The sequence below is a fragment of the Stigmatopora nigra genome, chromosome 1, assembly GCF_051989575.1.
Source record: "Stigmatopora nigra isolate UIUO_SnigA chromosome 1, RoL_Snig_1.1, whole genome shotgun sequence".
In the NCBI taxonomy this organism is placed as follows: Eukaryota; Metazoa; Chordata; class Actinopteri; order Syngnathiformes; family Syngnathidae; genus Stigmatopora; species Stigmatopora nigra.
In genome coordinates, this window is record NC_135508.1 from 5855660 (window position 1) to 5870969 (window position 15310).

The window sequence follows — 15310 nt, forward strand, 5'->3', positions numbered from 1 at the left end:
CTCACACCCCAAAAAACGTGTAGGAATTGACTTGAACCTTATGTTCTAAAAAATATCAGGACATGAACTTTCAACAACCCAAAATCCCAGACAGTACTAAGACACATAGTATTTTACACAGTGGTCCACCTTCTTCTTTTTTTTCCCCTGCCAAAATTCAACTAACAATTACAATAGAAATTACTGGCCTGTGCTGTTTTGGTCAATTGTTATGCCTATTATGGTTTTTAGGAATGTTTACATAAAGCATAATCATCTCAAAAATAGATAATGGATGGGATAAGTCTGACAGATACAATAGTTGGCGATTACTGCAAATGTATGCACACACATTTAGAAATGTTCATTTCAAGATACCACTTACAATTGTCCCGAGTTCTTGGCACAAATCCTCCTTCAATTGATTTATTTTCTTTAGTTTTTGCAAATTATTTTGTAAATTTTGCCCTCTGCGTGCTTGAGGTTAGATGAGATATTGGCAAACTACGGCCCGCGGGCCACATTTGGCCCACGGGGCGTTTTAATCCGGCCCACCGACGTTGTCCAAATAAAGTTTTTTTTTCTCCCCAAGATGGCGCCGTCATGCGGAAGCCAGTTGCAGTAGCTCTGTCCACTCTTATTTGTTTTTCGTGTTTTACAGCGCCTCTATCTTTTTTTAAATTTAATTTTAATATTTCTTAATACATTCCTTTTTACTTGACTTTGTACTTTATACTTTTAACTTTAATGATGAGTGATGAGTATGTTAATACTTTAGTCCTTTTTTTCTGTTTTAGTTTCATATGTACTGTTAACGGATGCACTTTTTTATATGTATCGTATCTTGTGCTGACCCGGCCCATCTGTCAAATTTTTAAAGTCAATGTGTCCCCCGGGCCGAAAAGTTTGTCCACCCCTGGGTTAGATAAAAGTTATCAGCTCTGCTTCCAGGTCACAAAAACCAACACTTTTGGTAGTCCACCGCATCAAAACCAAGACTATATGTATACATGGGTCTAGTTTGTTGGTGGTCTCAGTATTGCATGTTGAAGAATTGGTCCTCTCGGGGTGTTTTCCACAAACGAGTGGAGAATGGTTCATGAGGTCTGACCCGGGATGTGTAAGTGTAAGAAAATGGATGTGTGGTTTAGATTAAGATGAGAATTGTTTATGGCTGCGTGTTGGGGCAAGTTAGGGAGTTCAGCATACCAAGACTGTCTTTTGTGGATGTAAAGGAGGCCACATGAGGTTAAAGATTAAGGGCTGAGAAACAGATAGACTGATGAGAGAGAAGGAGAGAGAGAGAGAGAGAGAGAGAGAGAGAGAGAGAGAGAGAGAGAGAGAGAGAGAGAGAGAGAGAGAGAGAGAGAGAGAGAGAGAGAAGAGAGAGAGAGAGAGAGAGAGAGACTGAAAGATCAGATCACAAAACAGAATTACACCTGACTAAGTTTGCATTTTTACTTTATTGTTTATCTGAGATGTCCTCAAAACAACTTTCAACGTACATCATTTCGTTTTCTGAACCACATATCATCACAAGGGTCACCTATCCCTGCTAAATACAGACATCAGGACCCATTTTCAGAACCACATTTAGTTGCAAAAAAAAGTCAAAATTAAGCAGCCACTTTATTTGCCATTATATATACTATATTATAATTCTCTTTATTACACGGAATACACCAAATGTTATGATGTAACTTAGAAAATAATTTTGGTGAAATATTATAAATACAAAACAAAATCACCCTTAAAAAAAATTATGTCGCCAGTTGGCCACATACTGTCAAAAATCATCCAGCACAAATATTGATACAATACAATGACTTGCCAGCACTAAAGTACATTAAGCTAGTGCTTCTCAATGGGCTACTTAAAAAAAGTGGACAACTAAGACAGAGAATAAGGCACAAAAGAGGAAGGATTTAATTACTGGTCAACGGGAGAGTAACTTTAGCTCCGAGGGCCAAAAAAAAAGCTACTTATATTTCACTGCATGGTACATTTTACCTTTGTGGGTAAGCTCCATATTTGAAATTCAAAAGCCTAGGGAACCGCAACATGTTGAGGCCTTGGGCAATGCATTCTTTCACAAGACTCAAGAGTAAGATTTCATCTTGTCTATGTTGTTGTGATCTATTAAAAAAAGCCCTCCAGTAAATTAACAAACATTGCACATACAAGCTCTCACTGGTGTTCTTTTATATTAGTATTACAAAAACTATTTTTTATCATTTTAAATGGGTATCTCGTTGTTTGAAAAACGATCCAATTCTATTGTTGTCAATTAAAATATTCGGAAATTACAATTAGGCATTATCTAGGAGGGGAAAGGTAATTATGACATACTATATATGATATAGTGATAACCCTGACTGACTATGTTGGGACCTATTTGGCTTTTGATTCTTTAAACCATAACGAGCCATGACTTTAGTCGTCTTTTTAATTACAGGGAGTCCTCGGGTTACGGTGTCGACCTACGTATGGCATTTCGATTTCACGACGGTCGTGCTTTGTCAGCCGTTTAGTTTCAGTACCAGCATTTCTGATGATCTAGTAGTGCATAGTGCTTGTCTATGTTTGTTCGACGAGAGTACATTAATTGGCGTTTTGCGTACTCCTTTTTTCAAACTTTGAGCCCAAAGAAAAAAACTGGGCCTTTAAAGGTGCTTGGACGTTTGGTCGCCGCCCTTTTGGTCGCCGGTCTTTTGGTCGCCGGTCTTTTGGTCGCCGGTCTTTTGGTCGCCGGTCTTTTGGTCGCCGGTCTTTTGGTCGCCGGTCTTTTGGTCGCCGGTCTTTTGGTCGCCGGTCTTTTGGTCGCCGGTCTTTTGGTCGCCGGTCTTTTGGTCGCCGGTCTTTTGGTCGCCGGTCTTTTGGTCGCCGGTCAAATGGTGACAGAGAGTTTACTGTTGAAACCAGCTCTCAAAATTATATTCATGAGAGAGAGTTTAATATCTAAGTACATTTTACCGGCGACCAAAAGACCGGCGACCAAAAGGGACCAAAAGACTGGCGACCAAAAGACTAACGACCAAACGTCCGGACACGGCCTTTAAGTGATGCGGGTGTATCTAAAAGAAACGCATAAATGTGGAAATGAAACTTAACGTCATGAAAAGATTGGAAAAACGGGAAAATAATGTAAAAATGTATACGGGAATTTTGGGTTCCATTATGCTTCTGTTTGAAACATTGATATGTTGAGTGTTATGTTTTCTGGATTGTTCTTAAACGCAAGTGTTTCTGACTGGACGGGAAGTTGGCCAGTTGGTTTTGTTCCCGTGAATTCCATTGAAAACCCTAAAGAAGTTTGGTTAGTCCTAATGATTTTGTCTGGCAATTTTAAGACCTTTTTCCACGTAATATTATTTGAATCACCTCCCATTATGCCAAAAATCAGGTTTAATTGCCGGCATGGGAACGAAACTCATGACTCGAGGACTCCCTGTAATCTTGCGAGGCGTTTTATTCTTCATTCATTTTCTGAGACACCTATCCTTATTTTAATCATCATAAATTTTAATACTAATCCTAATTTTTCTTTTAACCATCCCTCCTGTATTTTTAAGAATATTAGCCCCATTGAAGTCTCAAATAAATCTCAGATATACTTTTTACGCGGATAAAATTGCATCGAATCACAATTGTTTTTTGGGTTTGCGTTACAGAATACACCAGAGCACATTTTGCACAATATGATTTGTATACTTTTATATTATTTCTGTAAAAAAAAATAATTACAAAATGAGCCTCCACTCATTAAACAGTGATAAATGTGTGCCTATTGATTGTTATTATTATTATTATTATTCATTATGCATTTGTACTTTAGGTCAGTAATTTTATTCACTCGCTTTTTGTAGACCTCCCACTTTTCATCTACTAGAAGTAGAAAAGTTGTCCATGATTTTTGAACAAATGCAAATCATTGTATTTGTTGTTGTTGTTGTTTTTTTAAAGTGGCGACTTTGTTCCACAGTATTTTAGCATAAATGAATACAAAAACGAAGTTGGCCCAAACAGGGTGTAGGGTCACATGATGTTTTCAAGGTGAAATAAATCCTTAGCCTCCTCAGGAGAGAACAAAAAAAAAAAAACGATAATAGCCACTGGAGAAGTGTCGAATTTGCTGCAATGTTCTTAAAACCACTTGGCCTGACGGAACTTGCTCCCAGAGTTATGATGCTTAGGAATGTCGGCACTGTCAATCTCCAAAGTTCTTTCTTTCAATTCGAGTGTATCTGTGGTAGCAAGTGTGCCAAACACAGAATGATGGGGCTGAAAGGCTAAGGGGGAAAGATCCACTCCTTGAAAAAAAACAGTAGGAAGTGAAGAAGGACACAACTGTCAGCCAGGCACTGGGACTCTGTGAAGAGCTGGTTTTGGTCTAGTCTGAAATGAACTTCAATGAGAAATAAACAGACATTTAGATTAGTACAAAAAGTCTGCAATGTAATGATGTAAAGAAGAATGCATGACATCATCTGAAACCACTTAAGGAGTGACTGATTGTTAAAACATTTACATGGGAATACCAACTGCACAAAATACGTACATAACATGTTTCTTATAGCTATATTTTATATTGTATATGACATTGAAATGAAAACATAACTAATTTAACAAGATCAGAGAGATATAGAGAGATTAGGTTGATCAAAGGCTTATAATAAATCATTAGAAACCCAGGTTACAAATTGGAAATTGTATTTTGATCCAGGCTTTGAAATAAAATACTATATTTCTGTGTACTTTTTGTTCAAGGACAAAACCCCAAGTGAAAGTCTAATTTACACCTGAAACTTTCACATCATACAATAATGTCTTAAGTATCTGTCTTAACTGAAGCTGGCTGTCAAAGTATTTGTGTTGCGATAAATCAAGCGTGTTGCTGCGCGTGAAAGTTGTCAAAACATTCCCTCTTGTGCATGTCAAAATAAATCTCTGTTGTTAGTTAAACCTTACACATTTTCTTCCAACCAAGATACAGTAATCCCTCAAATATCACAGCTAATGTAAACCAGACATGACCGCGATAATTGAAAAATTGTAAAGTAGGGTCACCCCTATTACTTTTTTTTTCTTTAGTGCTGAGACCTATTAGCAAAATTGGCCTCTGGTTACGAGTTTATGTGGATTTTCACATTTTTTGAAACTTTTTTTTTAATCGTAAAGAAGTGAATTAACGATAAATTAAGTCGTGATAATCAAGGCAAGACTGTATATATATATATATATATATATATATATATATATATATATATATATATATATGTATATGTATATGTATATGTATATGTATATGTATATGTATATGTATATGTATATGTATATGTATATGTATATGTATATATATGTATATATATATATATATATATATATATATATATATATATATATATATATATATATATATATATATATATATATATATATATATATATATATATATATATATATATATATATATATATATATATATATATATATATATATATATATATATATATATATATATATATATATATATATATATATATATATATATATATATATATATATATATATATATATATATATATATATATATATATATATATATACACACACATACATATATGTGAGTTTCCATTCCTTCTCGTTATTTTGAATCTTTTTTTTCTATGTCAGTTTGGGATTTCAAACGATTGATTTATCTTGTCTTCGTTCAGTGGCCTGCTGGGAGACAACAATAGCGTAGGAAATAAAATGGGACAGACCTCGGCTGACAAAAATGATGGCACTCTGGGTCAGCATCCAGAGAAGCACAAATGCAGCGCACGGAGTTTTGCTGCTCCAGATCACTCAGCTGTTCAACCACAGCACGGCGGACTCGCTGGGCTCCTTGATAGCTTGACATTCCATAGGGCACTGTGCGCCTGCAAGGTTCAACAAAAGAAAAGTTGTTCAGTTCAATGGCAGCCTAGAATTCATTTGGCCCTGGAAATATATGGGTATTGTTTATTTTTAATTGAATTGAGTGCTTTTATTGTCAGTATACAAGTATAATGTGATTTAAAGCTTTCACTACGTAGTGCAATAATAACAAACAGACAAATAAATAATCAATAAATAAGAAATGAATAAAAGAGTATTTCTTTGACAATGTGAGCCGGTGTAATCTATTTTTTAAAGTATTGAGTATTAACTGGTATTGGATAAAACCTAACCAATACCCAACACTGGTTACAAACCTTTCCCGATTAATACAAATAAATACGAATTTTTTTTCGTATATTAGATCTTTTGGCCCAACTGCATGACATGAATTGAATTGGGAATGAGATATAAGGTAGCACATGCTGATTCAGAATGACAACTCCAAATACTTCAAACTTACATATAACAATTTGAACATATAGACATGTAATTTGGATGATTGCAAAACCACTCTTTTTGTCCAGGCTATTTGTGTAGGTTATACTGGGGCCTTGCGGTCTCATGGTAAAGTTCACAGAAGAGTGAGAATGCATTCTTTGTTGACTCAATGAGTATAATCCAAAAAAATGAGACATGTTGGCCCTGCACACTACAATGTAAGTACAAGACAACGGATCAGTGTCAAGAGTTACTTGGCTACTTCACGCTTCATTTATCGCTGCTTCAATACATCATGGATTATTTTCTGGCGATATCTTTTATTTATTTATTCATTCAATCATCGAAAGGTTTGCGAGGGTTGCTAGAGCAAAAACCGCGATATTCGAGGTATTACTGTATCTCGTCTCTACTGCTTAGAGTACAAGGATTTACATCATTATTTTCTGGGGATATTTTGTATTCATTCATTCATTCATCTTCCATACTGCCCATCATCGAAAGGGTTGCGAGGGTTGCTGGAGCAAAAAGCGCGATATTCGAGGTATTACTGTATCTCGTCTCTACTGCTTAGAGTACAAGGATTTACATCATTATTTTCTGGGGATATTTTGTATTCATTCATTCATTCATCTTCCATACTGCCCATCATCGAAAGGGTTGCGAGGGTTGCTGGAGCAAAAAGCGCGATATTCGAGGTATTACTGTATCTCGTCTCTACTGCTTAGAGTACAAGGATTTGCAAACAAACAATGCTATTCACTCTATGTTAAATTATGCGGTAAAGAAGACATAATAATACACTGATACATACAATTACTATTAGTCTTTATTCATTTTAAATGGATATGGCTTAAAATTCACAGAGTTTTGACTCATAAGCTAGTGAGGCGTAGATGTCCTTTCTGCTTCTTTAACGCCGTCATGTAAGCATTTTATTTAATTTTTAATTGATGATGTCTTTTCAAGGGTGGTTGGTGTGTCGGCCTCACAGCTCTGGGGTCCTGGGTTCAATTCCAGGTCATGTCCACCTGTGTAAGGTTTGTATGTTCTCCTCGGGCCTGCGTGGGTTTCCTCCGGGTACTCCGGTTTCCCTCCCACATTCCAAAAACATGCATGGTAGAGTGATTGGACACTCTAAATTGTCTCAAGGTATGGTTGTGAGCGCACATGTTTGTCTGTCTCCTTGTGCACTGCGATTGGCTGGCAACCAATTCAGGGTGTCCCCACCTCTGGCCCCGAGTCAGCTGGGATAGGCTCCAGCAACCCCCATGACCCTAATGAGAATAAAGTGGTTCTGAAAATTAGATAAGATGAGATGAAATGTGTTTATAAATGTGCAAGCTGCCCATGCCACGTGTACTCATGTAAACCCATATCATTACCACTGCAACTTTCGGTGTCCGTGGGTAGGGAAAATTCAGAGTTCCTTGATTAAATATCGGATCCTGGCCTGAAAAAGTCTCCCAGTTTAAACTGATGCATATTCATATAATGGATTCACATATATAAAAGGTGGAGTACCGTATATTCCTGGCCTTTGTGCTTTAATTCATGGAACCACTGACATGTTGTGTATTAATCAAATTTCACATCATAGTGTGGTGAAAATCTCAAAAGAGCAAGTGGCCTATTTGGGGGGGGAAAAAATATTTTTTTTGCTTTTGTTATTTTTACATTTACGTATTTTTTTCGGACAGTGTTGATAGCCACTGCCTTCAAATGTAACTTCAACATACAGTGGAGACATTCAAAAATGTCAATCTGTTCAAACAGGCTACAGAAAGTGGTGTTCCCCTCAACAACTTAAAGCCATCCCTTTATAATAGAGAAGTTTTAAAAAAATATTATGCAATTACGTGGATAAGAAGATAAAACACTAACTATAAAGACAACAATGTTATTTATTACTCAAGTCTGCTCACCCCATTAAAGTTTAAAATCAGTGCCGTGAGAGACATTTGTACTTTGGCTTGTTCAGGCAGTGGTCATGCTTTCTAGTCTACTAGGAGCCAGGAAATATGCTTTACCCCCGCCAAGTGTGAAGGCGAGACATATTGTTTTCAGTCTTGTTAGTTAAACATATTTAGACTGATATGTATACACACACCACTCTGTGGTGGCTGGTTAGAATGGTGTGAATACATTAACCTTCCTATCTATTTCCCTATCTTCCTATAATTACTTCCTATAATTATCTAATCTCATCTCATTTTACGAACCGCTTCATCCTCATTAGGGTCGCGGGTGGTGCTGGAGGCAATCCCAGCTGTCTCCGGGTAATAGGTGGGGCACAACACCCTGAATCGGTGGCCAACCAATCGCAGGGCACAAGGAGACGGATAACCATGCACACTCACATCCATGACTAGGGGCAATTAGAGTCTCCAATCAGCCTACCATGCATGTTTTTGGAATGTGGGAGGAAACCAGAGTACCCAGAGGAAACAGGAGTACCCAAAGGAAACCCACTCAGGCTCATGCAAACTCCACACAGGTGGATGTGACCTGGATTTGAACCCAGAACCCCAGAACTGTGAGGCCGACCCGCTAACCACTCGCCCCACCGGGTATAATTATATACTATAAAGAAAATATTCTCTGTCTGGTTGTAAGAGGTGTGGATAAAGTGTACTTTAAATTTAATCTTGACACCTGTATTGTGTATGTATATAATAAATTAGCATTACTGTGATTACAAGATAAATGGTGATGAAATTGAATGGAAAAATGACATTTTCTAACAACCTTGAATGAACCTTGATCTCAGAACTTTCAAGCAGTCATGCCATGCCACCTGACGTGCACATCCCTCACTCATTTTCCGTACCGCGTATCTTCGTAAGGGCTGCGGGGGTTGCTGAAGTCTGTCCCAGCTGACTTTGGGCGGAAGGCAGACTACACCCTAGACTGATTGCCAATCAGCTCTAGGGCAAGTACAGAGACAGACAGCCACTCACGCTCAAAATCACACTTAGACCGAGTGGGAATCAACTGCCCATTGTGGAGTATAGAATGTATTCTTTATACTTTTATGCTGTATAGTCACTAGGATAGAATTTTGCAGAGCCTAGTTGAAAGTTTCCTTCATAACACCTATGTGTTAGGGGCGTGTCATACACCAAGACACGCCCATTTCTTTGTTCACCTCCTCCCACCTAAAGTTTGTACCTTGGTCACATGACCTTTTGTTCATAAAACTAGCTCAACTGTTGGAGGTAGGTAGGGATTCGAACTGGTCAGGCTGGGGGATGGACGCATCTCCCAGCGCTGGCTACTCTGACCCCTCCTTCAGATGAAGTCTTTGAAAATCTCATCAAGCCGACTCTGCGTGTGCTACCTCTGATCCGAAGTTATTGAATGTATATGGTTTTAAACCCGGCACCCATACCGAAATCAGGCGTAAGAACCACTGCACTATCAAGTGGGCACCTGCATATCATAATAGCTGGAAATACAGATCAGACTGATGCAACTACTTAAGTTTTGTGAGGTCAGACAAGGAAAGGGATATCAAGTTTACTCTTTAAAATAATTGCTGCTGTCAAACTATGACCTTAAGCTATTTTGGTTGGGCTTGTCATGACTTGAAAAATGACCTACCAGAGGCATTTTGGTGTGGTTTGCGTAAAGTTTTTGCCTTGCAGGCTTGACAGTTCTTCCTACCCCATGAAAAGAAAATGTACTAAATCTGTGCATTCCGTTGTAAACTTCGACAGTAAACTTTAGGTACCACATACCTTTGCTACAGTGTTGCATTTTTCTAAAACTCAGGTAATAATGATAAGTGAACCACCTGGTGCTATCAAATGCTACTAAAGAAGCAATATTGTCTCGGAATTGCACCACTACATTTATGAACATTCCATCAGATCACTATCCATTCACCGATAATGTGTGATGCTTATCCGATCAAGAGTTGCGGGGATGTCGGAGTCTAACCTAGCTCGCAAAAGGCAAGGTACTTTGTTGCCAACTCATTCCAGAGTACAGTGTACTACTACTTCAGATATCGTATCACCGGATACGTACAGTTCTTAAATCTCACAGCTCAGAATTCCTGGAAACGACCTCAAATCTCACCTCTGTGATGTCTCAATTGACAGACTTTTTGGATTATCACCTCAGGGATAGCCACAGACAATCCGCATGATAAATTTGGAGCAAGTTTTACAACGGATGCCTTTCTTGACACAAAGCACACAAGTGGGATTCAAACACAGACCACCATAATAGCAGGTGGCGCTCAGTGTTTTAATTCATTAATGGTGCCTATGAGACCTATTTGTTGATATTCATTGTAAGAACTATCAAAAATTCTGAATTTATAATGATAATCTCTTTTCTTTGGTAGTGTTTAGTTAGTGACTGATTTAATAATGTGTTTATTATGATCATTGTCATTTGCAGTTGCTGCCACAACGTGGTAAAAAAAATCCCATGAAAACTCATTATGTAACATTCCCCTTAAATATACATAGCAGACCAAATGAATAGCAGGCATCATAGCATTGGTTTTTGTATACTCAAGATAATAACTACAGATATAAGAAAATAATCATAAATGTTTCCATGCCATTGGTTGGCAACTGGTGTATACTATTATAATCATGCAATTTTAAGTGGGTTTTACTTGTTCCTGGTAACTAAAGGATGACATTTTTACTATTCATAGATTAAAGTTTTAAGATTGAATAAAAAATAGTTAAGATTCAAATACAAACAATGTACCTGCTTTAGAATTTATAAAAAAGGATTAAATCTGCTTTGGATACTGGATTTATGTATATTTATTTTACTTCTAAGGCAGGGGTCGGGAACCTTTTTGACAAATAGAGCCATAAACAATTCATATTTTCAAACATTATTCCTTGAGAGCCATACTCAGAATTTAAAAGTAAAAATACATGAAAATGTGAGCATTTATTATTAATTTCACCACTTTGAAAGTAAACAAAGTCTTCTGAAAACATTATTTTACTGTTTCTAATCAATGAGTATCAATGAGAAAATGCATTCAGAAGAATCTAATGAAGAAAAATATGATTTAAAAAGACGGAGAGCCATATACACCCATCAAAAGAGCCACATATGGCTCCCGAGCCATAGGTTCCTTACCCCTGTTCTAAGGTAATGTGGTAATGTTTAAGTATTTTCTAATCCTTACAAAAAAGCATGACTTACTCAGGAGTATTGATCCATATGATGTCCAAATGGCAGTAATAGATGCACTCTTTATCCTTGTAGGAATAACAGGTGCAGCGCTTGGATCTGGACTTTGGTTCCGTCGCGTCTGACTTCTTAAGAGCCGCGACTCTGCCGGAGTTCATCTCCGTGCTGGGGCTCGACAAACCTCCAGGATTGACCTCGGAGAGGAGCCACGCATCAAAACGTAACACACCTTGCATTGCACAGGAAAACATAATCGTATTAGGAGGAAGAAAGAAAAAACGGAATATGCGGCTGAAACTTCACTTGGAAGAACAGTCTACAAGACAACGTACCTTGTAAGAAAATTAAAAGGAGGATTTTGTAGAACATTGTTTTAGCCTACACGGGAAAGATAAGATATTTTTTTTGTGTTAAATATTCCCAAATTGAAGGAAAGCCTGGTGGTGGTGGTGATGATGCGACGATTCGCTCATGTTAATCCAACACGTTTACAAATCCACTGATGTAGTTTTACATGTACAGGTCCTGGTAACAAGAATTTTAAAAAAAAAACTGGGAAAAAATGCCCAAAACGCCGAATAAAAAATAGTTTATTCCTCCGTTGAATTCATATCGCTGTAAAAAAAAATCCTGTATACAAAACTGCGCTGATTTAAATGGTAGTCAGTCCAGAAAATAACAAATGATTAAACGCTAAACTTCTTTCTCCTCCTGTGCTCAGACTGACAATATCTGAAATAAAAAAAGGAGTTTTCCTGCCCGCCCCTTAAAATTCCAAATAAAGATCGATCGGCTTTGGATAGGCTGGGGTACAGCCCCAGTGACACCTCCCACCTATCCCTATAAAGTGCGCAAAAAAGGAGCGCTTCACTTGATCTGCTGTTGACGCATGGCATAACATAGGAATGAGGGTATGTTGCTATAGTTTAGGGTCGAGCTTTAAAACACAACATAGCATGATACCTATAATATCCTTTCATGGTGTGGAGAGATTCAGTCCAGCTGCGTGATAAGGGATTTTTTCAGTGATGTTTAACTGTATATATGTATTTTTTTTTACTACCTTTGCTGTCCAACATCAGTTGAATTGAAACACATCTGTATTTGGAGAGAGGGTAGGCTAGCCCTTGCTGTAGAATTGTACATTGTGTTATATAGAAGGTTTGACTGAAATAACACAGTGTGCCCGTAGGCTAAGATGAAGTCTTACCTCTTCATTTCAAAGGCATACTCATTTTAGTGCCTTGATGATGATCATAAAATGAGATTATATCTCTCATGTGGAATCTTTCCCATGATTTTGGGTATTCTTACAGTAGGAGTCGGGAACCTTTTTGACGAAGAGAGCCATAAACATTTCATATTTTCAAACATTATTCCTTGAGAGCCATACATAGAATTTAAAAGTAAAAATACATGAAAATGTGAGCATTTCTTATTCATTTCACCACTTTGAAAGTAAAAATAGTCTGAATTCTTTTGAGAACATTATTTCACTGTTGCTAATCAATGAGTATCAATGAGAGAATGCATTCAGAAGAGTCTAATGAAGAAAAATATGATTTAAAAAGGCGGAGAGCTATATATACCCATCAAAAGAGCCACATGTGGCTCCCGAGCCATAGGTTCCCTACCCCTGTCTTACAGCATTCTAAAAGACTAAGGACAGACATTCACACTAACAATAATACCTAGGGGAAATTTAGAGAGTTTAACCAGCCTACCGTTCATGATTTTTGGGAACAAAAAAGTAGAAAACATGTAAACTCCAGACAGTGAGGATCTACCTTGGATCAAACCCCTGACCTGAAAAGTGTGAGGCAGACGCACTAAACACAGCCTTGTATCTTTTATTTAACTTTTATTTATCCCAAATTTGACCTGAGGTATTTTGGCCCAATACATGCCAAACATTCTTGTGGAAGCCAGTGTCTTATTGTCATGGCCATTTTCAAGAGAACAAATTATTGAAGGGATCAACAGGAGTTGAAATAAAAATACAAAAAAACGAAGGTCATTAGCTGTTCACATGAAGCCAGACACATATTGGTGGAGGAAAAGGAAGACAAAAGAGGAGGAATTTGTAAATTATAGGAAAGAACAAGAATGAGAACAACACTGGATGCTATACTTGAGTAACCCAGGACAATGAGACAAAACATAGGACACTTAAATCGACAAGTTTAGATAAGAAAAGAGGAGACAAACCATTGAGACAAAACACACATTTGTAAAAATGTGCAATACAAATGAAAGTACCAGGACTAGAATGCTCGAAAATTCCATTCGCTCCAGGATTTGTGATCTAAAGGAACGTCCAAGGTTCAACATAAGCCATTCTGGAAGAAAAAAAAAGATACTTGTTTGTTCATGGATCAGGTGGAGCGTTGGACGAATGCTGAGCATGTCAGTCTCAAAGTTCTGTGGTTGTGAGTTCGATCCCAGATCGCTTCTCACTGTGTGGAGTTTGCATGTTCTTTCTTCTTTTGTTTTTTCCAGGTACTATAGTTTCCTAACACATCCCCAAAATCATGGAGGGTAGGATGGTGGAACACTCAAAGTTGTACAATTGGGTGCTCGGACGTTTGGTCGCCGGTCTTTTGGTCGCCGGTCTTTTGGTCGCCGGTCTTTTGGTCGCCGGTCTTTTGGTCGCCGGTCTTTTGGTGGCCGGTCTTTTGGTCACCGGTCTTTTGGTCGACGGTCAAATGTACTTAGATATTAAACAGTACTTAGATATTAAACAGTACTTAGATATTAAACAGTACTCAGATATTAAACAGTACTCAGATATTAAACAGTACTTAGATATTAAACAGTACTTAGATATTAAACAGTACTTAGATATTAAACAGTACTTAGATATTAAACAGTATTTAGATATTAAACAATACTTAGATATTAAACAGTACTTAGATATTAAACAGTAGTTAGATATTAAACAGTACTTAGATATTAAACTCTCTCATGAATATAATTTTGAGAGCTGTTTTCAACAGTAAACTATCTGTCACCATTTGACCGGCGAACAAAAGACCGGCGACCAAAAGACCGGCGACCAAACGTCCGAGCACCATTAATTCTGCCATTTGTTTCCAAATGGATTTCAAAACATCTGTGTTAAAGAATTTTACACCGACTTCTTTATATTTCCGTAATACGAGACAAATTCCCTATGTGTTTGGAACATTGGCCAATTCAAAACGAATTCTAATTGTGGTTCTGATTTTAATTCGAATTATTTATGTATTAATTATGGTTTTAGCCGATTCCAAATGATACATTCCTAGAGATATCCAGTATTAGAGGTATGACTTGAATTTATATTTGAAAAAAAATCGCAGACAAGAAGTGGCACTAAGAAAACATCAATGTGCAGACTTTGATGTCAGACTATTGTTAATATAGTTGATCCTGAGCAAGGAATGCAGATGATGGAACTTGTTAGTGCTTGAAAGAGTAAAAATTCATTCTGTGACAGATAAAACAAATTAATGACGCACCATGTCTCAGCATTTAGTGGCGAGATCACTCGCTCATGAGTAAACCAGGGCCCTCTGGCATTTGGCATGGTTTGTGTTCCTAACAGACAGACAAAAACACCTGCAGGCAGCTGACTCAAGATCAAGCTCAAGAGGATTGTTCCTCCAAAAATGTGAGGAATCTTGAATAAATGCCTCACAAAAAAAAAAGCCTCATTGGTGTTTTACTTCAAATTAATGTGACCTTTCATGCTAGCCTTCACATCGTCAGGGCATTTCTTAACTTATACAACAAAGACTGTTTTTTCTATTTTTTTCTA

The 15310-nt window shown here is 37.4% G+C and overlaps 1 protein-coding gene across 1 annotated transcript; it reads right to left on the reverse strand.

Annotated features, from left to right (window-relative positions):
• Positions 1 to 3316: 3316 nt before the first annotated feature.
• edn3b (endothelin 3b) lies at positions 3317 to 12261 on the reverse strand. The gene is made up of 4 exons (XM_077723593.1): positions 11844 to 12261; positions 11524 to 11740; positions 5742 to 5900; positions 3317 to 4384 (listed from the first exon to the last, which is right to left on the reverse strand). The coding sequence occupies exons 1-4, from the start codon at positions 11878 to 11880 to the stop codon at positions 4330 to 4332; spliced, it is 468 nt and encodes a 155-aa protein (XP_077579719.1). The 5' UTR covers positions 11881 to 12261; the 3' UTR covers positions 3317 to 4329.
• Between the last annotated feature and the right edge of the window lie 3049 nt (positions 12262 to 15310).

Bases quoted from the DNA above. Each gene is read 5' to 3' on its own strand.
- edn3b (XM_077723593.1), bottom strand. From the start codon at position 11,880: ATGTTCTACAAAATCCTCCTTTTAATTTTCTTACAAG. The intron at 11,741-11,843 runs GTACGTTGTCTT...GTGCAATGCAAG, and splicing joins CCTTTTAATTTTCTTACAAG to GTGTGTTACGTTTTGATGCG. The intron at 4,385-5,741 runs GTCTGTCCCATT...TTCTCATTGAAG, and splicing joins CATCATTTTTGTCAGCCGAG to TTCATTTCAGACTAGACCAA.